This window comes from Camelina sativa, chromosome 10 (genome assembly GCF_030686135.1).
Source record: "Camelina sativa cultivar CO46 ecotype springtype chromosome 10, ASM3068613v1".
NCBI classification, from domain to species: domain Eukaryota; kingdom Viridiplantae; phylum Streptophyta; class Magnoliopsida; order Brassicales; family Brassicaceae; genus Camelina; species Camelina sativa.
Genome location: NC_141889.1, coordinates 9,136,869 through 9,157,722, shown reverse-complemented (window position 1 = coordinate 9,157,722; position 20,854 = coordinate 9,136,869). Strand labels below are relative to the sequence as shown.

The 20,854-nt window shown below is 35.4% G+C and overlaps 5 protein-coding genes and 1 pseudogene across 7 annotated transcripts; 3 read left to right on the top strand and 3 right to left on the bottom strand.

Moving 5' to 3' along the window:
* Positions 1–4,236: 4,236 nt before the first annotated feature.
* Positions 4,237–5,462, bottom strand: LOC104718229 (dof zinc finger protein DOF4.5 pseudogene; annotated as a pseudogene). The gene has a single exon (XR_015568569.1). The product of XR_015568569.1 is annotated as a dof zinc finger protein DOF4.5 pseudogene (transcript).
* Positions 5,463–6,160: 698 nt separating this feature from the next.
* On the bottom strand, positions 6,161–8,422 carry LOC104718228 (adrenodoxin-like protein 2, mitochondrial). 2 transcript variants are annotated; one of them, XR_015568568.1, is made up of 8 exons: positions 8,147–8,322; positions 7,946–8,037; positions 7,798–7,865; positions 7,213–7,325; positions 6,990–7,096; positions 6,783–6,854; positions 6,608–6,690; positions 6,161–6,502 (listed from the first exon to the last, which is right to left on the bottom strand). XR_015568568.1 is itself a non-coding variant. In XM_010435936.3 (8 exons), exons 2-8 carry the CDS (start codon positions 8,001–8,003, stop codon positions 6,388–6,390), a joined length of 594 nt encoding a protein of 197 aa, XP_010434238.1. In that variant the 5' UTR covers positions 8,004–8,037; positions 8,147–8,422; the 3' UTR covers positions 6,161–6,387. The 2 variants fall into 2 exon arrangements, 1 of the variants encoding a protein (XP_010434238.1); XM_010435936.3 differs by having other exon boundaries at positions 6,783–6,832; positions 8,147–8,422.
* A 3-nt stretch (positions 8,423–8,425) lies between these two features.
* On the bottom strand, positions 8,426–15,488 carry LOC104718227 (DNA damage-binding protein 1b). The gene is made up of 19 exons (XM_010435935.3): positions 15,179–15,488; positions 14,711–14,759; positions 14,428–14,487; positions 14,247–14,338; positions 13,789–13,840; positions 13,581–13,643; positions 13,404–13,453; positions 13,093–13,168; positions 12,551–12,760; positions 12,338–12,444; positions 12,158–12,266; positions 11,767–11,967; positions 11,464–11,679; positions 11,007–11,117; positions 10,540–10,815; positions 10,168–10,442; positions 9,734–10,082; positions 9,354–9,638; positions 8,426–9,235 (listed from the first exon to the last, which is right to left on the bottom strand). Exons 1-19 carry the CDS (start codon positions 15,280–15,282, stop codon positions 8,654–8,656), a joined length of 3,267 nt encoding a protein of 1,088 aa, XP_010434237.2. The 5' UTR covers positions 15,283–15,488; the 3' UTR covers positions 8,426–8,653.
* Positions 15,473–16,814, top strand: LOC109127047 (uncharacterized). The gene is made up of 3 exons (XM_019231226.2): positions 15,473–15,712; positions 16,162–16,323; positions 16,566–16,814. The coding sequence occupies exons 1-3, from the start codon at positions 15,563–15,565 to the stop codon at positions 16,611–16,613; spliced, it is 360 nt and encodes a 119-aa protein (XP_019086771.2). The 5' UTR covers positions 15,473–15,562; the 3' UTR covers positions 16,614–16,814.
* Positions 16,815–17,201: 387 nt separating this feature from the next.
* On the top strand, positions 17,202–19,069 carry LOC104718226 (protein BUD31 homolog 1). Its single transcript, XM_010435934.3, has 4 exons — positions 17,202–17,497; positions 17,806–17,902; positions 18,000–18,187; positions 18,790–19,069. The coding sequence occupies exons 2-4, from the start codon at positions 17,809–17,811 to the stop codon at positions 18,943–18,945; spliced, it is 438 nt and encodes a 145-aa protein (XP_010434236.1). The 5' UTR covers positions 17,202–17,497; positions 17,806–17,808; the 3' UTR covers positions 18,946–19,069.
* Positions 19,070–19,521: 452 nt separating this feature from the next.
* On the top strand, positions 19,522–20,620 carry LOC104718224 (uncharacterized). Its single transcript, XM_010435933.3, has 3 exons — positions 19,522–19,735; positions 19,869–20,069; positions 20,188–20,620. Exons 1-3 carry the CDS (start codon positions 19,696–19,698, stop codon positions 20,586–20,588), a joined length of 642 nt encoding a protein of 213 aa, XP_010434235.2. The 5' UTR covers positions 19,522–19,695; the 3' UTR covers positions 20,589–20,620.
* Positions 20,621–20,854: the final 234 nt, after the last annotated feature.

Genomic DNA, 20,854 nt, shown 5'->3' with positions numbered 1-20,854 from the left:
CTTCGTACATTGTTTAGTTTGTTTAATTTTTTTTCTTGTAATTACTAAACATTTAATATTAATATTGCTATTATTTTTAGGTAAAATTTTCATGGATTCTTTGAATTATGCAACTTACAACTTGTTGTTTACTTTATATATATTATTATCAGTAGACAATGAATTTTGTTTTGTTACATTAATTGAATTTTAAACCAAATAAAATCAAACCTAATTAAAGCTAAACCGAACCGAACCGAACTAAATCTAAACCAAACCTAGACTTAAACCGAAATGTCCACGACTAACAGTCACTAGTTGAGTGCTTGTTAATAGAATAGGGCCAATATCCTTTCTTTTTGTACAAAAGATACTCTGATATCTTTGTGATCAATACTGTTAAATATAACATCAGCTGTGAACAAATTTTAAATTAATGTTCTCCAATTTCTGTATCTTATTTTTGATAGTTTTTTCCTGTTATATATATATATATATATATATATATATATAATATGGAACTTTTTCATGTAGCTAAAAGTTCAAAAGCATAGAAAGATAACCAATATTATATATATATATATATATATATTCTCAGCTAAATGCCTCTCAACTTGACTTGTTATAAGAAATGTGTTATGAATTTTGTGATGTGGTATCTTCTTACAAAAATCAGAAATACTTCGATGATTGAAAAAAAAAATGGTCAAGAAACAAAGAAATAAGAGTTAATTACTAGATACAAACTTTTTTTAATGGATTTTTGCCAAAAATGCCACATTTTTTATAAAAGTTTTGGGAAATGCCACATTTGCTTTATCTTTCTAAAAATGCCACATTTTTACTTTTCACATGTGATTAAAAGACGAAAATACCCTTATATGAAAGAGAGTGATTGTCGGGGACAAGATCTGATGGACAAGTTATTAGAGTAAGTCATAAACTTGTCCACGAAATCATTTTTATAACTTGTCTACGAGAATTATATTAACGAAGTTGTCCACGAGTTCAAATTAGTTATCCATATTATTAAACATAAGTTGTCTATAAAATATAATTAGACAAAAAGAGTAAAGTGTCGTGATGGTGGACCAAAAAAAAAATGGTGGATCAAAAGAAGATATGGATAATGATGAACTAAAAGAGGGTGATGGACCAAAAGAAAGTGATGAACCAAAATAGGATGATGTGGATAAGGGTGGACCAAAAGATGATGTGGATTAGGGTGACCCATCATCCACATCTTGTTCATCATCCACATCTTGTCCATCATTAGCATCTTGTCCATCATTCGCATCTTGTCCATCATCCACATCTTTTTCATCATTCGCATCTTGTCTATCATCCGCATATTGTCTATCATCTGCATCTTGTTGATCATCGACATCTTGTCCATCATTCACATCTTGTCCATCATCCTTATTTTGTCTATCATCCGCATCTTGTCCATCATCTGCATCTTGTCCATCATCTGTATCTTGTCTATCAACAGCTTAGTGTTCATCGATGGGCATTTATGTATTTTTATGTAAAGGTTGTGGCATTGTGGAAAAGAAAAGGAAAAAGTGGCATTTTGACTAAATTTTTTTACTGTTCATGGCATTTTTGTTAATTAACTTTTTTTTCAATGATATTTACAGTTTTTGTCATTTAACTTTAAATTTTTTAGATTTGCTATTTTTTAAGATTTAAAAACACAATTTAACACATTATGTTTGGGTTGTCTTGGTTCCATTTTTTATTAGGGTTTAGTATTTGATATAAAGTATGCATTTTAGCAAAAAAAATTACAAAAATACACATTTTGAGAAATAAAAAATAGCAAATCTATAAATTTTAAGTGAAAATGGCACATTCATAATATTTGAGTGACAAATGGCAATATCCATAAGAATCCAAAGAAATAAAAAAGTTAGTGTAAAACTTTTTAATTGGGATTGTAGTGAATAGTGTAAAAGATTTAAGTCTGCTCTGTTTTTGTTATATTAATTTATGTGTGCGAATCGAAATGATAAAAAAGAGAATTTTGGTGTTTCTTTTCTGCAGTCTTTATATGTTCTACTTCTATATTTTTGTACGATTGACTTTGTGTCGACGATTTTTTATAGGTTTGGGCATTTGGGTATCCGATCGGATTCGGGTTCGGATGTTCGGGTTTTCGGATTTTCGGATGTAGAGATATAAAACCTGATTGGGTATTTCTTAATATCGGGTCGGGTTCGGATCGGGTGTCTTCGGGTTCGGGTAATTTCGGGTTACCCGAAGTCATAAAAAAAAAAATCTGACTTGAAAAAAATAAAAATAAAATACTTTCTATCTTCCTCTTCTTGTCTCCTTCTTCTTCATCTCTCTTTCTCAACAAAAACCCTAGATTTGTTTATCCATGACCACTACTTCAAAAATTAAATCCTTCAAATTTCCTACCAAATCTAATATTTATAGCAAATTATATGATATAATTCATATTTATCTTCCAACCTCACTCACTCTTCAAACCCCACAAACTATATTTTTTTTTTTAGATTTGCTTGTCATGTTTCTACTAAAATTGATCTAGGTAATAAAAAAAATAAAACAATTGTGGGTTATGTAGATTGAGAAAGAAAAAAAATAAATCAATTTTAGAATACATAATTATATATATATATATATATATAATTAACGTTTTCATACTATGACATAAAACTAAGGTGGCAAAATGGTTTATGATAAACTTGTAAATGTCTAAGGTATTAGGTTCAAACCCACTTAGATGCATTTTTGTATTTATTTTGGGTTAGTTCGGATATCCGAATTTCAAAAAAACTAAATCCGATCGGGTATTTAGTATTATCCGAATTCGAATCGAACTGCCTATTTCAGATCGGGTTCGGGTTTCGGATTCGGTTAAAATGCCGAGACCTAATTTTATTTGTGTTTGTTACTTGTTTGGTGGGTCTCACTCCCTTTTGGGAGTTATCCTTTCGAAACTCCACAGAAAAAAAAAATTATCATTACAAGTATTGTATGTTCGAATAGTACTAGCGGGTAAAGTAAAATAATTATTTTGTAGACTGAAATTTTATCTTTATAAGAATACAAATAGTACTAGCAGTGCAATGTCAATTAACTCAAAAATATACAAATATGTATGGCCAATTGTGTAAAATAATATGAGAAACCAACATTTTATCTATCTTTGCACGATTAGCTTCTGCTGAAATACCCACCATGAGTCATGTATCTATGACAACTCTTGCAGAGCAAACGCAGGTGAGATACGCTATAGTGATCGTAGTAACAGAATTTGGTGTTGTCTGAGATACACCATTGAGTGACATACTTGTGGTGTAATTATGATAACATCAAGTTCTGTTATTTCAACAACTATAGCATATCTCAACAACGTTTCAATCAGCATTTAAGAAAGTGGCAGTTTTGGCTCTAGGAAAATCTGAGATAACATATATTTCTTGCCAACAGCTTGTACCTATTTATAATATTTTTCTATGGTTCTTCCCTTATATTCATAGTTACCTAGAAATAAATAAATTAGTAAACTAGTCACTTTTTTTTTCTTTCTCAAAAAGCAATTATGTTTTATCAAAAACATAAATTCATTAAATTGTTGACCAAAGAAACTCATTCATTTTCACCCAAATAAGACTATAAATATTATATTTCAAGGCAATATATTTCAATTAATTTCTAAGTTTTACATCATTATTGATTGGTCATAACAGATATGTAGGCTTACTTTATTTAGATTATCTATCTACTTTATTATTTAACAACTGCTAAATTGACATTTTAGGAATTTGTTTTAAACTTATTAGTTTTATATATCAATTAATAATTGATTTTGACCAAATAATGATAATATAATAAATGTATATTTTATAATTATTATTGCAATAAATCTATAATTATTTATGTCAAACATATAATATTTAGTAAAAAGAACCCCAATTTCAATCGAATCATTAAACAAAAAAAGTCATTTATAGATTAATATATCAAATAAATTTGGTAAAAAGGAAGCTACTTAAGTTTTCACGAAATTAATTATCAAGTGCCATTGATGAGGACTGAGGTTAACTTAGATTGTCTAAGTCCCGGCCCTTTTGAAATTACATAACGATTTATGTTGGACGTAATTTGTTTCCGCTCCAATCATGTTTTTAAAATACTCTGAAAATTAGTTTGTGATTTGGCTCAAGACACCTAATTATGACCATCTAACATAACCAAGAAAGATATATGCAGATTGCAAAACAATGAAACGAACTGGTGATTACTAGATATTTATTTATACATTATACTTTAAAAAGAAAATAGATAATTAATATTATTATACAAAGGGAAAAAAAACCAATAAAAACATAAAAGAGAAACATTTGACTTTTATTTTATTATAAATAGAAAACAGTTAATACGGTTAAGAGTCTTAAAGACCATGCTTCTCTAGATGACAAGGATGCTTAATCACACTGTTGTATCTGATCATCTTGTTTTTGTTGTCGCTGTTCATCATGGTCATGTCAGATCCTCTGTTTCCACTAGTGCTGGCGTCATGATTCATGGTCAGAGTGTTGTTGAAGCTCTGGTTCCACTTGTATTGCTCCATGCCATAACCGTTGTAATTATCAACATAACCACCACCAATTGATTGGTTTATGAAAGGATTAGTACTGGATCCAACATTGTAATAATCATGATCAAATGATCCATCTTGGAAATCTAGGCGATGATTTGGTTGGAAACTTTGAGATGGAGGAGGCACATTTGGTACCATACCACCACGAATATCATACAAAGAACCAAAATGGTTTCCAACAGTAGCAGCAGCAACAGAAGAAGAAGAAGCACCAATAGATCCAATAAACTCATTGTTTTCTTGAACATACGAGAAAGGTTGATGATTAACCTGTTGGATGTCAGGAGTAACCTGTTGGATGTCAGGAGAAACCATACGAGAAACAGGAGACTTATCTATCCTAGCCCGCTTGGCTTTACGGACACCTCCACCAATTGGTATGTTCCTTAAAGCCCCACCATGAGTCCAGTATCTACGACAGTTCTTGCAGAAGTAGCGTGGCTGGGACATGCGATAGTTGTTGAAGTAGCAGAACTTGGTGTTGTTGGAGCTACACCTTGCACACGCTCGCGGTGGGGGCTTCACTCCATTCAGTTGTTGGTTGTCGTCTTCATCTGCGAAAACAATCAAGTTATCCATTTCTCTCAAGAAACACTTGATTTTTTGGGTTTAGACTATAAGATTTTGTTGTTGCTATGATCTTTGGTGCTGGGAGGGTGTCCCTTCTTATATAAGAAGAGATAGGGGTTGAGAGTTTAAGGATGTGAGATTGAGAGCGCAACGTGTCAAAGATTGTGTATTAATAAAATCTGAAGATCTATCTACACACCATAAACCTTAGGCTAAGCTTAGTCAAAAACTAAGGATTTATTAATTCCTAACTCTTGTTTGTATATGAAAAATGGAGAATCAAGATATATATAATTAAATGATTCAGTCATATAAACATATACAAAATCTATTGAGAGTGTAATGACAATTTAAGGCAAATCAAACATAGATTGCATACATTTACTATAAGAGATAAGAGTAATTGTAAGCGACGCGTGTGCTAAAGCTCTATCTTATGATGTGTTAGATAATTTTTTTTATAGAGAAATATGTAAAATAGTTTACACATGGTAGAAAGAGTTCTTAATTGCCTAATTTTCTAAATGATAAAGCATCTAAGTAATTAATTTTAGTAGAGATTTAATGATTATCTGTTTATAGAGAAAATATAATACGTGTGAGCGAGTGCGGTTGACGCATGATCTTATTGGCGCATCAAAAAATATTATTGTAAAAGTTTGTTTTAAAGATTTACAAATTTATTATAAAAGTTAATAATAGAAACTTTATATATTTTGAGTTAAATACAATTGGTGAAAATAGAAAGAGTTAAAGTTGTATATTGTCTGTTAAATTGAAGAGATGGAACTAACAACAAAGTTTTGTCTTGACGCCACTAGTTTAGGCAAATATAAAGTTATTTGTTTTAATTGCTTGCTCTAAAGGTAATTCAACGGTCCTACAGTGGCCCAAACTAACTCAACATTTAAGACTACAGGCCCTTTAGACCGTTCCTGTGTGGGTAATCAACTGTTGAGGTTTAAATGCTCAACATGATCAAAGCGCTTTCGAATTTCTGATCTGTTCATCAATATCTTTAGCTTTGTCAATAATCTAAATCAAACTCAAGAAACAATAAGACAAGGCTGCAATTAAAATCTCACCGTCTGAAATACATTTGTATAACTCCCTAAGGGTAATTTTATGTAATGAGATTTTTTTTCGGATAGTAAACCAGTGTAAACTCAAAATAACCCCTCAGCTCCGAGGCTTTAGTGTGACTAGTGAGGTTTTGGAACAAACCCATCAACCGCAAAATTTCTGGTGGCTGAAGGAATGGCTAAGCGTACTCCATCTAGCTCTGGTTTTGCAATGACTTGACATCCCAATCGCGACCTATATAACATTTTCAATGGAACATTGTCAATATTTGCTTGCATTAAACCCCGATTGAAACCATTTAAAACGTAAGGTGGTAAGAGAGAGAGAGAGAGAGCTCACGTTTCTGTTAACCCAAAAGCAAGATCTAGCATATCATTCTCTTCATCTGTTGGTTCTTCTAGTTTGTTGTAGTATTCGGTGTCCTATTACAATTACAGTTTCAACTAATTGGTAAAATACAATTCAATAATCATCTATGCAGATGTGTGTGATAGTAAGGGAGAGATGGTTTTACCATAACAATGACATGGCACGTCGAACATGCTAGAGAACCTTCACACGCCCCTGAAAATTTAGAAAAAGCAACCTGTAAATTTCCAATGAAAGGACCAATCTGAGACATTAGTTACTATATATCTTGGTTTAAGCAAAAAGCATCATCGGACGAATAAAAAAAAAAAAAAAAAAAAGAAGAAATTGAAGAAATGGAAGAAGATTGTGCCTTCGAGTTCAATATCATTTTCATGAGCAGCTTCAAGGATGTTCATTCCAATGGGGACCTTAACATGAATTTCCTCTCCATCTTTATCAACAAAGATAACGTTTATCCTGAAGAAAACATGAAAATGCATGCATGTTCTTACATTCAGGCAACAATACTTGATCGTGTCGACATTTGTTGTTGTACAAGACTTGAATGTGTTGTGAGATAAATACGAACTTACTTTTCTGTTTCTTCGCCACTTTTTTCAGAGGCTGTGCTATATGATGCAGAAAACATATGATTATTCGAGAAAAATGCTTCATGGAAACTCCTAGTTTGCCTTCGTGGCATTGGCTGTCGAGAAGAAAAAGAGCATCACATACTAAATCAAGTTAAGAGAACATGCCACTCACCCAAAAAACACAAAGCTTCATAGCTAATTCATTTACACAAGTCACCACATTAGTTTGAGCCAAAGCCAAATCTTTGTTTCTCTCTCTCTATTGATTGCTGATTGCTGAACTTATATAATCATTACGCATCACATATCCTATAACTGGCTAAAACAATTTATGATACTGATAAGGGTGGTGTTCAGATTCCTAACAAAAACCAAACTTAGTATCAACAAGCTTCTATCCAAAATTCACTCAGAGAAAACCAATTAAGAAATCACAGAACATATCTTAAAGCTTGAAAGCAAAATGGGAAGTGACATATCCTATAAATGAACAGAATAAGATTCATATGAAAAATGCTCAACCTAGAGTCCTAGACCAATGCAATAAAAAAATTTCAAAACAGAGAACAAAGCTCTCAGACTAACCGAAGATTGCAGATATTGGCCATAAGACCTTTGTGTAATCCTCTTTCCACGCATTGAGAAATGCCTCTCTGCCCAAAAGCATAATACATGAGCTCTGCTTTCACCAGACCACCACCAAAAGCAAAACAAATAAATTTGCAAAATTTACCTCTTGGGAGCTCTTTAACAATGCGAGAACCTAATCTTGATAGCCTATTGAAGAGCATGATTTTGGAGCCGCTACGCAATTCAAAATTTCACCTAATTGGGTGCCAAAAAAAAAAAAACGCCAAGAGAATCTAAACATCTGGAAACTGATTCGAAGAACGATAAGACCAATCCACAGTAGAAAGAAGAAAAAGGTGATTACTTTGAGAAAGATTCGATGAAAGCTGAGATTTTCAGGGGAGCTTGAAGATGGAAGGCAGAGCTAAAAGAGGATTTAGGGTTCGTACTACGTCGCAAAAGACAAACCTCCTCCGTCGCAAAATCTCAGCTCATTTCTCTTTCTCTCTCTTCCACCAGAATACTAAACTAAACCCTTCTGGTTTAATCTTTGCCGTTCCGAAAATGTTTCTAACCCGTACCAAACCGGATTAAACCGATCCCCATGTAATTGTATCTTTCAGGCAAGTACAAAAACTTGAAATTTTCCATCACAATGGAACTCTTATTAATATGATAATAATAATAATAATAATCCACAAAACTGCAATGATTATACAATTCTTTTAATCAAAAATGAAAAGAAAAATGCAATTTATCATCGTTTGAAGCACCAAAACGAAAATGAAATCACAATGACAACAACTCTTTCAAACCAAAAAAAGATTGTAGAGAAATAAACCAAAGAGAGGGAAAAAGATATGGGGTTTGCTCAGTGAAGCCTAGTGAGTTCCTCAACTCTCTTGCACAACTCTTCCACTTGAACATCCATACCTTTAGAGATCTCCTCCATCTTACCCCTGCTCAGATCCAAGAAGGATTCAATGAGATCTCCATCCAAGTAACTCTTCGCTTCCGCTGTTCTTTTCTCGTTGTTGAATGATCTCCATTGCTCGTGGCTTAGACCACCAACTCCTTTTATCACTTTCCTCAGACTCGTCTGCAGTTTCTCTAGAAACGCATACTGTTCTTGAGGCAGAGAAGCTAGCACTCCTATCATCCCACTCACTGTGCCAAATATGACAGTCTGTATCTGACCAATCTCTGAATCTGGCAGCCTCATTACAAGCGACCCATGGCGGAATCGGTTCACAAATTCCCCAATGTGATACTCGCCTACAATCTCCATACGAGCCCTTTCTTCATCCGTAGCGCCTTCATTGTTCTTCTTTACTGTGAATAGGTTGAAGCAATTATCAGCACCAAGGTAGATATCATCATCGAGTATCTCAACTGCCGACATCCAGTTTGCATTATAATCGCGAGCTCTTTCCTCGATTGCACCTTCCTCGTGCTTTAAAACAAACACAAATATTCAAGACTCCCGGTCAGTTCTTATGAACATAACAATCTAACATTTGACATGTATTCACAAGAAGATGGAAACCAATTTTTGTGTCAAAACGTTTTACCTTGTAAATTAATAAAGAGATTGATTTCATGAGGTCACCAACGACGATGAAGTCTCCACGGGTCTGCACGTAGAGAGCTAGTATGTGACCGTGATGTCCACATTCAGACTGCAGCTCGCGAGTGCCATCATCCCGCAGCATCCACTTATACAACTGAATTTTTTGATTAATAGCAGCAAGAAGTTTTCCATTGAAGGCATTGAGAGAATAAACAGCTCCCTTGGTTTCCTTCTCTGTGATAAGCTGCAATCTTCCTTCTTCAACTATAAAGACAAGTATCCTTCCCTACATTCACAAAACAACATGAATATAGAAAAAGAAAAAATAATTTTTTTTACCACATAGAAAATAAAGAGTAGCGTGTCTCAATGAAATGATACCTTAGTTGGTTCATTTTCCTCAGGCAAAACATATGCCGTACCAACACAATAATAGACATTTTTGTCGTCTGTAAACGAGCAGCTCAATATGGAGCAACCATATTCAAAGGCATCCAAAGGGTAAGTTGACAAGAACTCAAAACTTTGGGCATCCAGCAGACGGACAAAATGCATTTCAGATTCTTCCGCACTTGGTTGGTTTCTCAAACAGCAGATAGCAAATGTTCGTGTTTGTTCCTGATGGCAGATACGACGAGCATGCTCTCCAATGGGAATAGTGCGTATGTGAAGCTTCTGAATGGCATCGATGGTGCCAATTGTAAGTGCGCCTTCCCTGGCAATTGCTAGACTGCACAAGGAAGAGAAGCAGAACCAGATTTAACCAGTGTACTTCGATCCCAAAGGACAATAACAGAGGATCAAAATAAGTTTACCTGTCTGGAAAAGCAGCAGAGTTGAAGGGACACATATGACTAACTTCTTTTAGATTCACGTTGCTGTATAACAGCTTCTTGTTGTTGCTATATATAACCGCTGGTCTATCTGATGCAGCAAACACATGTGTTGCACTTTTAGATGAAAAAGTACGCAGAGTTATAGGCTGAGTCCCCAGTGATACTTTTTTTCGATCTCTTAATTTCCCGCTACACGTATCCAACTGAAAATTTAAGAGATGACCATCTCCAAGAGCACAGAGCAAGTAAGACATCTGTAACAAATGAAATTCCACTGTTATTTATATGGCAACGAAAGGCTGCATTAACAAGAAAGATGGCCCTTCCACAAAAATCTGAAGAAAATCATACCCCTTCAAATGAACAAAGAAGAACAGATCGGGGAATTATCTCCCCTCCTAGTTGCTCCTTAGTAACAAGAGTCAAGTCTGGCAGCACAAAAATCCTCACACTTATATCTGTCCACATCCCAACTGCAGCTAGCTGACTGTGATTAGGATTATCGCCAATGGGGTTTATGTCAAGACAAGAAACTTCGTACTCCAACAGGACATGTTTCACTTCCGTCAATGTCCCGTCCCCAATTTCTAGGTAGACCAAATGCCCACCTCCAGTGGCCAAAAGAACCTAACAAGTATATCATTCCAAATCACATTGCATGTCTAGAAAGGAGAAAAATACTGAAGTTACAAGATTGAGAACAAAACAAAATCACTCAATCATCAGAAACTCCTAGAATTCGTCTATCTGGGCTACGTTTTAGATATAGCAGCTAGAAAAAAATATACTATAGAAAACCTTAAGAAAGAAAGCCAAACCTGGCTCGCATTTGCAGTTGCAACATTAACAGCGAATCCAGCTGGGGCATCCCATTTATTTCGCAACTCTCTAGTTGTAGAACTGACTAATATGACAGAATTTGAGGTAACCTGATTAAGAGAAAATAGTAGTTAGTGCGTGCTAGGGAAAAAGATAGGATAAAACAATATAGCAGACAGGAAACTATGTCCAAAGAAACACAACAACGATGAAATACACAAACACTCCTACATTTGATTTGCTTTGAAAGATTAAAAGACCTAAAAAGAAAACTGATTAACCCTAAAATCAATAAAACACTATAGTACAGGGAAACCCAGAGAAAACAGACTGAGTTCTTAATCTGGAATAGACTTGTCACCTATAAAATAGATTTCGACGAAATTTTCCAGGCCTTGTGACATCATACTACAAGAAAATGCATAGAAACCAATGAATGAGCTCTGGAAAACATACCTGTACAAGTTGGTTGTAGACAGCATCATGGCAAAATAAAGTCTGCACTTGAGACGAGAAACCCTCAATCTCTGTTTCTTCCAGTTCATCCTCTATATTCATGGCTAATATACGAGTTTCGCTGATAAAACTAACTACAAGGAATGTATCAAATGCTTCATCAATTGACGATTTCAACGACCACATTCCTTTGATGCCTTGAAGTTCCACGGACGCCTGTTATACAGCAGAGTTTTATTATAACATCAGATGAGAATATTGCTTACATGACAGGAAAAATGAAATTCCTAATATACATCAAACCTGTTCATTTATTCCTATCCCATTGCGTACTATGCGAAGAGAACCATCCTTATATGCTCCAGAGCATGTTACAACCTGACCTTGCCCTTGTCTCTCAAGATCAACTACACAAAAGTCGACAATAGGCCCCAAGTTGACATACTTTTCTAAAATTTCTACATATGAACCTTTTGCATCCGGTTGCAAGTTTAGCTTAATAAGCTGCAATAAGAAAGAAAGAAAAAATGAAAATGTTTGGATGCTTAAAAGCTTGTATTTATACTACTATTAAAAGAAAATAACAATTGAAACACAAATATCTAGGATAGTGGTAACCAAAGAACTATATAAGTTTACATTCTTCAAAAAAATTATGTTTCAAAGACCTCATTAATATTCAAATCTAACGTACCTGCGAATCTCCATAACTTGAACCGACAAAGACAACAGCATTGTCAAGATACGAGATGGAAGATGCTATAGATGTTCCACCCAAAAGCTCAATTTTGAGGCCAGTGACCCTTGAGATAAATAAAAGTCAGAATATCCACATTATCATTTATTTCAACGGAGCTTTGTAATATCAACTCACTTTTCTTTCTCGTGGGTTATAACAAGCAGGTGAATCAGTCCAGCATGGTCACCAAGAAGGTACCTAGAACCATCAAGATCAACTCTTCCATATGCTTTTGTGATCGACTGTAGATACAAATTGAAGTCACGTGCCAAACTTAAAAACCAAAGGGGTACTTACTGAAAGGTTATGCAATTATAGGACCATATGACAATGCCAAAAAAAACTTACAGGTCGTATTGGTATTGCTTTGAATGCATTGGCACTACAATAGACAATGGTTTCTTCTCCAATGATAAGGACGCCACACAGAGGTGAAGGTACAGGGATTAATAAGTCAGCACCATTGTCGAGATTGTTCTGTGACCATGGCCCTTCAACAAATTCCTTATCTTTAAGAGAAATTTCATATGTTTTGAGATGACGAGCATCTTTGTTGTCCTGAAATCCCAAGTATTAATTAGAGTCACCCAACAAAAATCATTGAGTGCATCACATTGCATTAGTAAAGTTAACCAAATTAAGTGAAAAGATACAATTCGTTTAAAAGAATACAGGCTGTATTATACAGCAGAACTAATCTCAATTTCCACCAGCTTACCAACAGAGCAGATATTAAGAAAAAAATAGGACTCCGTTGAACAATATTGCTTACAGAACTAGGTTCATACATGGAAGAAACATATATATATATATATATATATATATATATATATATATATTATATAATTACCAAATATAATTTCCATAGCAATTTAAATATGTATGCTAACCTGATAAAGTACTGCAATTGTAGGCTTCACGCATCCATACAAAAACTTGATATCTAGGACCTGCAACTCCTCCAGCCTGAAATTAAGCAACATGGTCAATATTACATTCATTTTTGTGTTCCTTAAAATAACCACATCTGCAAGAAACCAAGATATCGACCGAGTCAATTGAGAGTTTATAACAGAAGCTGATGCATGGAAACAACGGTGCACTAGAGCACACACAATGTATACAACTAACCAACAAAAAACAGAGCAAAAAATAAGCTTGATAGTCTCCAAATTGCAGCATGTTAACTGAAAAACAGTACCTTATGTTAAAAGCTTCATTGAGCTGTCCTTTATTGTTAAACGGAATAACCTAACCGAGGAAGTGAGGAACCCAAGTTATAGAATTAGACAATGATCAATGGAAGTTCAGTAATATGATATGGGCAGTAAATTAGCATAGCATAAGTTCCAATTTATTCTAAAAGACAAAACCATACCTTGAACAAGCCGTCATACAGATGGAGACCAATTACTCTGCAATCAGGATCAATTATACCAATCTGCAAAACCAGTGTCAAGTGGGAACTCAGCTTCAAACATACCACATAACATAACCATTAAATTATAGCACAAATACAACTGAAGAAGGAAAATCAAAATCTAGCCACTATGAAAGATACAGTGCAGTACTAGTGGACTCAATACCTGACCATTGTCTGTCGGTCGGCCTATCCGATCAGAAACATCCCCCATTGCCCTATAAAATGTTCAAACGATTTTCAAATTCAGCGGTAAAGGGAATAACAGTCAGTTGGTATATTGAATAACTTAACTAACAGTAAGCAACAACTATGTTAGCACCAGAGAAAAGTTTTTTGCAGGACTTGGATATACTACAAAGTACAGATAGATAAATGACCCCAAAGTAACTGGGATTCTAGAACACATTCTGAACAGATAAGACACGTGATGAACTATTATCCAAAAGACACAACCTGATCACATGCTATACTATGCACATCGTTACTAAACTGTGGTCCCTTTCGAACACTAAATTCAAATATAATAACATTACAGGAGCATATCGAAAGACATATAACACATCCGGTTAGTTAAACGTCATCTGATAGCATGAAAAGTTTATATCTTTTGGCAAAGTATACCTTGTAATAAGCTCAGAAGACTCATAATCCCATTGAAGAACACAGAATTTATATCTCTCAGTTGCAATGAACAAAAAATCTTGTGCTTCACCCTGCAAAAGATGAAGTACTATCAATTAACATTGACAATTACATATTACCTCAGACTGAGAAAAGTATGCAATAAGAAAATTATACTCACATGGGGACGGAACAATTCCATAGTTGCGATCCTACCATATAGAGGAACATCCAGTATAGTCTGCAACAGTCTAAATCACTCAACATATCCAATCCATATGGGGAGCTCTATTTTTCCGGAATAAGAATACTATAAGTAACAAAAGCTTTTCACATATGACATATCCACGCCAAATCCAAGGAACATGATATTTCAAAAGTGAAATGAACTTATCTTTTAACAGCACTGAGACGAAGAAAGCCAAAAAAAAACAGAATCATTAGAAGAATAGATAATGGAGTACCTGAAGCCCCTGTGGACTAAGCAGATGAATCTCGATCCGAGTGGATTTCCTGAAAGAAAGGTTTAACACAATTATCAACTAACCAGCAAACGAACGAACCATCTCTAGAAGACGATACTAGATGGTAAAAATTAGATAGCTTTCAAAACCATATACACAATTTCAATTCCCCAGAATTAAGTAAATTCCCATTCTTAAACAATGAAATCAAGTCCACAGCCATCACTGAGTAGATCAGCTGATGAATCAATTTGTGTATATCTCCCACATAAACAAACCATCCACGAGATCAAAAACCCCAAAGAGATTATACAAAACCCAATATTCAGCTCTCAAAGTAGAGGGCAATGAGAGTAAAAATCACAGAACTCGAACCGTTAAAGAAAACAAGCTTCCTATAAAAACCCTAAACCCCCAAATTAACATCTGAAGAATACAAAAGGGAGAAGAGAGAGAAAAGTTCCATACGCAACAATGAGATTGAGTTCTTGAGGACTGGTGAAGTTCCCGACGCAAGAGTGAGTGATACAGGTCGGCTTTTGAGCCGTAACGACGTAATTCCATACGCTCATCTTCTTCTTCTTCTCCGCCCAGAAGCTAGGGTTTACGCTTTGCTTGAGAAATTTCCCGCTTCTTTTATAAGAAGCTTCTGTATTCTCTCTTCTGGGATTCAAACGAAAAAAAGCAAGACAGAGACACGGCGATGCAAAGAGAGAGAGAGGAGGCGGAGAAGAAAGATACGCCTTAAGAAGAACGGCCGGTTCAGAACACAAAATCGGAAATTAAAGAGACGGTACGATCCGGTTCGATATATAAGCGAAATTATATGTAAATTTGGGCCCGGCCCAATTGATGACACGTTTAAACCCAACCCTAAGAAGAAGACTTCAACAACACCATTTCATTTCTTGTTGCTGCTTCATTCGTCATCGATCTGCGCCTGCGATTATCTCTATCTCCGTCAAAGTCACCTCATCTCCTCGGATTTTTAATTTCTCTCAGGTAAGCTTCTGAGATTTTTTTCCTTGTTAGATCGATTTTGATTTCGTAGCAATCGGTGTGTTCGTGTTTTATAAGGTTTGTGTTCGTCTCAAATTCCGTTGCTTTGACCTCTGCGATGTGTAATCTCTAATTCGACTGTATAAATCGGGATTTAACCTTTAAAAGTTTTCTAATTTCGTTGATTACTGATCTGTGCGATGTTATAAACTCTCCAATTCGACTGTTTACACTCTCTCAGATCCAGCCATGGCGTATAATATTTTTTTGAACATAATGATGTCGACAAGCACAATCTCGTATCTTGATTTGAATACTATTTATTATCAAATTGTCAAATGCTTTTGTTTAAGCAGTTTGGTCCTTCTTCTATGTAAATGCGTTATTTATCTCATGTATTGGTCATGGCGTTGATGGTTTTTTTGTGTGTGGCTATCTATGGATATTTGCAGATCATGTTGACTGAAAGTCCATTTAGGCCACGAGAGAAGCTTCTTGAGAAGCAGAGATTGTTCCAGAGCATCCAAAGGCACACTTACTTGAAAGGACCAATGGACAAGATCACCTCCGTTGCTATTCCTCTTGCCTTGGCTGCTAGCTCTCTCTACATGATTGTAAGTTTCGTTCATATGTGCATCTCCTTGTTGGTTTTCACAAATTATATATATATATATATATATATATATATATATATATCTTTGAATCTATCCTTGTTTAGAACTTGATACTTCCACTAGATTGTTTTTGCGAAATCCCAAATGCTCTAGTTCCATGGTTTTACTAGATAATTGCCTCAGTTTTTTTTTAATCATGTTCATCATCTAACTATATGAATCTCTGTGTTTGGCTGATACAGGGAACAGGGATCTACAACATGTCAAATGGAATCGGCAAAAAGGAATAAGCAGCTTCTTCTTCTTCTTTTTTCCTGTTCCTATTTTGTGTTTTTTGGTTTCTCTATGTATCAGTGGCTGCCATAGGCAGCAGACTAAGGTTTACACTGGTCTTTATCTTGAAGCTGTTTATTGCGTTTTGCCAAATAATTTGCTTAGTCACAGACAATGTCGGAAGCTGCAGATGATTGATGTTATAAAGTTCCAATGAATCCTTTGTGTTTGTTTTTTTTTTTCCCTTTCCTAATTCACATGATAATACTGATATGAATGTGAATGCATTTGAATACAACCCTGGTGAATGTGGTTATGTAAAGAAAGGAGGAAGCAAAATAAAAATACAAAAAGACCAGTTCAACTATATATAGTGAGAAATTGAGCCCACTATTTAATGTGGTTGTGTCGTATAAACCGAAAACAAAGGAAGAACTAAAATGGAAATAAAAAGAATGGTTCTGCTACAACCATACATATTTTCGAATTTATTCCACTTTTCTTATCTTGTAAATTTGGAATTTTTATTTCCAAAATATGATTCTGTTTCAGGATCCAGAATGCATGTTAATGAAAAAAAGGAGCATATAAAAAAATCTAAATCTAAATCCAAAAGAGCATATCCATACAAATTTTTAAAACCTTTTAACTTGTTTAGTCGATATAATGAAATAGAAAATACACAAAAACATAAATACACGTGTATTTTATTTCTCAGACCGGCATAGGTGATAAGATAAAAAAATTAAAAACACTCGTTTATTATATACTGAACCCAAATACCCAACACTAAAGAGTAAAGAGCTTCTACGACGTTGCGTTGGTTCTTCTTCTACCTCGTCCCCCGCGCCGCGATCTCTCTCTTTCTCCAACTTGCTCGTCCCGTCGTGTAACTCCAAAGGTACGCTTTTCTTCGATTTCCCTCTTAGACCAATTTTGCTTCGCACCCCCTCTGTAATCATATCGATTCGCTTCTGAACCCTAAACTTTCTCCCTTTTCTGAGTTTTGTGTGGATCTCATATCACATAGATTGATAAACCCTAATTGCCCCCGTTATATCACTCAATCTTCACCTAGAGTGTTCTGGGTTTCGTTAGGATCTTCCCGCTGCGTCGAATTGATAATAATATCCTTGATGTAGAAACCCTAATTTTGAGTAAGACTAATTGTGTTCCTTTGTTTAACATTGTGAATTTTGCCTTGTGTAGAATATGCCAAAGATCAAGACTAACCGAATCAAGTACCCAGAAGGATGGGAGTTGATCGAGCCTACTCTTCGAGAGCTTGATGCTAAGATGAGAGACGGTTAGTGTTCAGTTTCAATCTCAGATGCTTCACTATTGTGTTTTTTTGTTTTCTTCTTATGTTAGTGGTCTAACTATTTTTTTGGTTCCTTGTGCAGCTGAGATGGATACACATGATGGCAAGAGAAAGTGTGAAACTTTATGGCCAATCTTCAAAGTTTCTCATCAGAGGAGTCGCTATGTATATGACCTTTATTACCGAAGGGAGGAAATTTCTAAAGAGCTGTATGAGTTTTGCTTGGATCAAGGCTATGCTGATCGTAGCCTCATTGCAAAGTGGAAAAAGGTGCGTTTCTTATGTCTTTCTTGGCTAGACTTTTGCCTGTGCTAGTTAGCGGGTGGAGTCTCTGTAGTTGCTTTGCATAGTACATGTAATTGAGGATGTGTAAATTATCACTAAATTAGTTTAGGGGACCTAATTCTGTCCTAGTGCACAATGGATCTCGAAGCTATTTCACTGAAATAAGTGTCCTAGTATATGCATTTTCGTGGAATGATCTTAACAAAACAATAGGTTCTAGACTTGAGATTCTTTTTTTGTTCCGTAGGGTCCAAAACAATATGTTTTCTCTGTTTGTTAAAAGTTAAAACTGTCACTTAGATTGACCAGTTTCGTCCAAGCTTTGCTGAATCCTGAATAACTCTAACATTGCCTCTTAAACATCATATGAATTCTGAAAGTATTGCTTCTTGATAATGGTTTCTCTTGGATCTTTGTACCCATGCTTTCAGTTTATACTTCAGATGCATATCCTGTTTGTAGGTTCTCGTATCTGGACATTGATTTAACTTTTTTGTAGTCTTTCAGTGAACACAGATATAGTTTCGTTGCTATGTTTCTCTGTTTGTTACTGACTCTTTTTGAACTCTCTGTTTTGTGAATTGCAGTCGGGATACGAACGTTTATGCTGCCTGCGGTGTATACAGCCAAGAGACCACAACTATGGAACAACATGTGTCTGTCGTGTACCGAAGAACTTGCGTGAAGAGAAAGTGGTTGAATGCGTTCACTGCGGCTGTCAAGGATGTGCCAGTGGCGATTAAGTTCTGGATTCTGCACAATCCCTGACTGTTTGTTACAATTCTATGTATGACTTGTTAAATCTGAATTCTCTGTACCCTATAAAAGGCTAAAACCCTGACTATATAAACCCACTTGCAAAGCCTCTACCATAGCCTTTTACACACAGCAGTTTACTATTAACGCAGTGGTCAATTATTTAGCATGTTTAAGAAAAGAAAAGTTAGCTTTAAAAAGTGAAACTGTAAAGAAAAATACCTGTTGGATTACATAAAATCATTTGGTTCTAGCATAAGATAATTAACCGTTATTCTGAATAACCATGAGTTGAAGTGTCTATAGGCCTGCGTGCCTCTATACCTGTTGGGAAACAAAAGATGATGATACCATCATAAACCGTTGCACTTGTACAAGTCAAGGACCAGCATTTTCAGTGGCCTCGTTGGAAGAGTATCTCATCCAAACCAATGCTTCGAGAAACCTCTTAGTTCATCCATCCATCCTCAAGCCAAGAAAGCTTATTCATGAAGAAACTCTCTACCTAAAACGTGTGAACCGGATAGGCAAAAAGTTACTTAAGTCTAAAAAAACAAAAAAGAGGAAAAGTTACTTTAGTCAAACAAGTTACATTGTGATTTCTCCACGTATCTAAATCCCACAAAGTATTGATCCTGCTTCGTTTTCGCAAGAAAGACGCGAGGCAGAGTAGAGGAGTTGTAACCCTAAATCCCACAAAGTCTTCTCATCCGCAAGCAGTTCTCCGACGAAACAATATGAGTGTTACCAACAATACACCGCTGATACTTTGCGCTGGTAAAGATCTCTCTCTCTCTATATATATATATATATATCTTTTCATCGAAATTGTTACTACCTGGCCTATATATGTTGATAGCGCATCTAATCGGATTCGTCGTCTCTCTGTTTGTGAAATCCTCTCGCGCAGGTCGTAAGACATGTGTGTTTTGGGATGTAGAGGATTACCCAATCCCAGATGGTATTGATCCTGCTTCGTTTTCTCTGAATATCAAAGAAGCTATCAAGAAGCAGGTGAAGAGGTTTCAATCCAGGTTTACGTTCCGGATGATGATGAAATTGCGACGTAAATATGAGGATGCTGGCTTCATCATCAAATCCGATCCCCATGGTGAATCCTTCACTGCTTTTAACCCTTTTGTTCTCCTCTTACACATTATACATATATATATATATATGTAATCTAGATCTCCGTTGATATACTTTTGTTTTTTTTTTTTTTTCTCCAGATGGTAAAGATGCGAGAATTTGTACCATGTTTGTGGAATTGATGTTGTGGGCATTTGAAAATCCTAAACCGACGAATGTCATTGTGCTGGCAAAAAACATCGGAGACGACATGGGTTATCGTCCCGGAGGTCTGTATGGCAGAGGTCAGGCTATTCTCTTATCCCAATCTGATCCAGAATGGGACCTTCTTCCTAGTGAAGTCTCAACTTGGTTTTTGACTAGCCTATTCAATGGCCCTAGCGGTACCTCACAACGTCTTGACAATAAGAAGCAGAAGATGTTCTCTCATAAGGATCACATGCGTCATGGTTCAACAACAATCACAGTGGAGGATGCATGCTGCTTGCATGACTTAAGATTGTATATGCTTCTGCTTTTTGTAAAATTTATAAAAACATGATAATATTCAACATCAATTTCCAACATATTTAATATTTGTGTAAACTGGCGCCAGCAGGTGACTCATGAGCAGTACTTAGATCATCATCATCAACAACTTGTCTAATGCATTTACTCTTTCTTATTAGGAGGTGAAGATGGGCGTTGAGTGAACTAATAATACTACAGGCCAGACAATAATAGTATAATATTTACGCATTGTAACAAACAAAGTAATTAAAGCTTCATTCACTGGGATCAGATCAGTAGGAGTAGACTCTTGAGTAT

Coding starts and splice junctions, on each gene's coding strand:
- LOC109127047 (XM_019231226.2), top strand. CDS start 15,563: ATGACACGTTTAAACCCAACCCTAAGAAGAAGACTTCAACAACACCAT. Junction 15,713..16,161: donor GGATTTTTAATTTCTCTCAG/GTAAGCTTCTGA, acceptor GGATATTTGCAG/ATCATGTTGACTGAAAGTCC. Junction 16,324..16,565: donor CTAGCTCTCTCTACATGATT/GTAAGTTTCGTT, acceptor TGGCTGATACAG/GGAACAGGGATCTACAACAT.
- LOC104718228 (XM_010435936.3), bottom strand. CDS start 8,003: ATGCTCTTCAATAGGCTATCAAGATTAGGTTCTCGCATTGTTAAAGAG. Junction 7,326..7,797: donor GCCAATATCTGCAATCTTCG/GTTAGTCTGAGA, acceptor TCTTCTCGACAG/CCAATGCCACGAAGGCAAAC. Junction 7,097..7,212: donor AGTGGCGAAGAAACAGAAAA/GTAAGTTCGTAT, acceptor TGTTTTCTTCAG/GATAAACGTTATCTTTGTTG.
- LOC104718226 (XM_010435934.3), top strand. CDS start 17,809: ATGCCAAAGATCAAGACTAACCGAATCAAGTACCCAGAAGGATGGGAG. Junction 17,903..17,999: donor TGATGCTAAGATGAGAGACG/GTTAGTGTTCAG, acceptor TTCCTTGTGCAG/CTGAGATGGATACACATGAT. Junction 18,188..18,789: donor TCATTGCAAAGTGGAAAAAG/GTGCGTTTCTTA, acceptor TGTGAATTGCAG/TCGGGATACGAACGTTTATG.
- LOC104718224 (XM_010435933.3), top strand. CDS start 19,696: ATGAGTGTTACCAACAATACACCGCTGATACTTTGCGCTG. Junction 19,736..19,868: donor ACCGCTGATACTTTGCGCTG/GTAAAGATCTCT, acceptor CCTCTCGCGCAG/GTCGTAAGACATGTGTGTTT. Junction 20,070..20,187: donor CATCAAATCCGATCCCCATG/GTGAATCCTTCA, acceptor TTTTTTCTCCAG/ATGGTAAAGATGCGAGAATT.
- LOC104718227 (XM_010435935.3), bottom strand. CDS start 15,282: ATGAGCGTATGGAATTACGTCGTTACGGCTCAAAAGCCGACCTGTATC. Junction 13,169..13,403: donor AATGAAGCTTTTAACATAAG/GTACTGTTTTTC, acceptor GCTTAATTTCAG/GCTGGAGGAGTTGCAGGTCC. Junction 10,443..10,539: donor TTCTTTGTTCATTTGAAGGG/GTATGATTTTCT, acceptor CATTTGTTACAG/ATGTCTTACTTGCTCTGTGC.